The following is a 2,879-nucleotide window of genomic DNA, read 5'->3' on the forward strand; positions in this document are numbered from 1 at the left end:
ATTTTTTTTTTACATATGTATATTTCCCATTAAAAAACAGACCCACCGATTCTTATTCCAATCTCATCATATTGCGTCTGCAAATATAACAAGGAAAAAAGAACTCAGAGATCATCTAGAAATAGTTGGTGAGGCCTGAATTTATAACATGACTGTTAAATAGTAGGTGCAACACCGTTCTTTGGCACTATTGAGGCGTGGTTCACGAAAAGTGGCGTTTTGACGAAAATATATAATAAATAATGGCAACTAAGATTCATTGTTCACTGACCTTTCCAAGGGTATCACCACGTCAGATATAATGTCCCTACATCTGAAAATTCTTTTCATGCCACAAAGAGTTACGTTTTAGATTTGGTTCATAAAAAAGTGGCATTTACAATTGCGAAATCTTATTAAAATCCACAGGTAGGCTATGGTTTTACGAAGGTCATAACCTCTCGTTAGGTCACCAAAGGTTGAATATGAAATGTCCTATATATGGAAAATTCGTTCTCTTTATAGCATGAACACCTTTCATTTAGAAATTAATCGTGAAAAAAGATGGGTTTAAAGAATAAATATAACAAATAGCTATAAACAAGTTTTCCAAAGTCATTGACCTCTCAAAGGTTACCAGAGGTCAGATATAATTTGTTCCCACATCTGATCATTATTTTTATTATATGAAGACCGTTATGACATAGATTTGGTTCATAGGAAAGTGAAGATTTGAAGAACAAAGTTATAAATAGAGTATGTACAGCTCATTGACTCCTCAAAGGTTACCAGAGGTCAAATATGAAATTCCTCCATATTTTCTTAATGGCATGAAAAACCAACCTGCGAAATTCCATGCTTTTATCACTTATTGCACAGCATGTTGGGTTTATGCCGCACCACTAAAACCCAATTTGTGCTTTAATTTGTTATACAACCTCGCCACGGCATTGCGCGATGTATCTGGAGCTTCAGCTATTACATCCTTAGCGTTTTCTCTGCGTTTAGTTGCTTCTAGATACCCAACTTTTTTCTCCCAACCTGGAGTTTTGGTTGCCTTCTCAGTTTCAATCATCATGTCTATGTACTCTATTATTCCCATGGGATTAGGCTTGAGGGCAATCTCTTCAAGGCGCTGGGTACATTTGTGAGACTCCCTGATCAACTCATGCACAGCAGTTTCCGCATCGTCCCTATCAGCTTCGACTTTCTTTAACACTTCTTCAAAGGTTTGTTTTCGCCCCTTTGCGCTTCTACATTGCTTCTCGAAATCATCATACGTTTGTACCTCGTTTACCATTTTCCAATTATATCTGAAGTACTCGTGAACGTGGACGCCTGAGGAACACTTGTCAGGACAAACAGTGCAATAACCCATCCACGTCATTGCACGGCACAAAAACTTTGCTTGAGAGTAGGTACATGGGTGATGACAGGTGAAGCGGCACTGGGTGCAATTTGTGGAGCCACTTGTCTGATTTGGAATTTTTTCAAGTTTGGCAACGGTACCCTTGAATATGAAAGACTTATTTGCTTCTATTTCCTGTTCATGTTCTTTAAACAATTGTTTCATGTTTTCAAAGTGCTCCGTCTGTTCGTGAGCAAACTGAATCTTCTCCTGCAACCCTTGAAGAGCAATCTCCAAACGTTTTCTTTCCCTCAGAACTTCTACTGTGAGAGTAAGACTTTGAGGCTGTAGGCCGTCAAGAACACAAACAAACTCGTGCATACTTGTGTAACCCATTTCCCAGTACCCTATGCCAAACTGATTTTGACTAGCAAATAGTACCGAGTTGTTGAACTTGAACGTATTACCAAACGGTAGATTTGCCTCTGTAACTGCATCGAGGACTACCGGTCGTGACCCGTCACAAAAGGTGATGAGCATCATTATATTTGCCTCGATATCCTTTCCAAAAACGGAAAGGATCGAGTCAAATACATACTTCTGTGCTGGGGTGAGACGTGGTTGTGAAGACTGAACAACAAATCCTACAGCATCTATGTGATCCACACCATGGGCCGTAGAGTTAGAGAAAAAGTCCTTGATCTTATCAACATTGGCTTTGTCGCGCTCAATACCTGCAGTATCGCCGAACCCTGGCGTGTCAATGAGTGTCAACGTGTAGGAAAGGTTTATGTGATCATTGTTGTGGATTGTGTACGATGTTATATTTTGTGTTTGACTGTAAGCCTGTGATCGAGACCCTCGTTCCTCTACCAGCTTAAATCTGACGTTATCTTCCCACTTCACCCCCAAGATGTAATTGATCATCATATTGATTAGGGTACTTTTACCGGTGCCTGTAGCACCAACGACCATTATTACCTTGTGATGTGAGTGCATCCCCGATTGCACACCGAAACTGTAACTACAGAATGTTTGTGACGTAGAAACTGACTCCTTCTTAAAAGGAACCATGTAAATGTCTGGCTCCCCATTTCCTGAAGACACCAATTGCGAGCTCTTGGCAAGCTGTTCAGCATAGCTGACCACACTGCCGGCACTGTGACTGGCGATGGCGGTACTCGTACGCTGTAAAAAAAATAATGGGTAAAACACTGTTGGGTAATATAATTTAACCCAACATTGGTTTGAAATAACCCAATTGGGGTAAAAATGTTCCAACAATTGCGAAAAATTTGCCCAAGAGTTTCAACCTGTTGATAAGTTGACCAACAATGTCTACATATCAACCCATTTTGCCCATCGTGTTTGCAGTGTTACGAAGTTTTCATCTCCAGATTGACCCTAAAAATGATCACATATTTAACGTGCGTATGCTCCAACTGCACCAGCAATCACAACAGCAACCACAACAACAACCCTCTAGAACTATGTCTATTTGATTAGCAAAACACGAGCCTTTTCCGCATGAAAAACAATATATAGTAAAGAA

The 2,879-nt window shown here is 40.0% G+C and overlaps 1 protein-coding gene across 1 annotated transcript; it reads right to left on the minus strand.

Annotated features, from left to right (window-relative positions):
• Positions 1 to 868: 868 nt before the first annotated feature.
• LOC119743242 lies at positions 869 to 2,302 on the minus strand. Its single transcript, XM_038219646.1, has one exon. The coding sequence runs from the start codon at positions 2,300 to 2,302 to the stop codon at positions 869 to 871; it is 1,434 nt and encodes a 477-aa protein (XP_038075574.1).
• Positions 2,303 to 2,879: the final 577 nt, after the last annotated feature.

This window comes from Patiria miniata, unplaced genomic scaffold, assembly GCF_015706575.1.
Source record: "Patiria miniata isolate m_02_andy unplaced genomic scaffold, ASM1570657v1 HiC_scaffold_6, whole genome shotgun sequence".
Taxonomy (NCBI): Eukaryota; Metazoa; Echinodermata; class Asteroidea; order Valvatida; family Asterinidae; genus Patiria; species Patiria miniata.

Bases quoted from the DNA above. Each gene is read 5' to 3' on its own strand.
- LOC119743242 (XM_038219646.1), bottom strand. From the start codon at position 2,302: ATGGTCGTTGGTGCTACAGGCACCGGTAAAAGTACCCTAATCAATATG.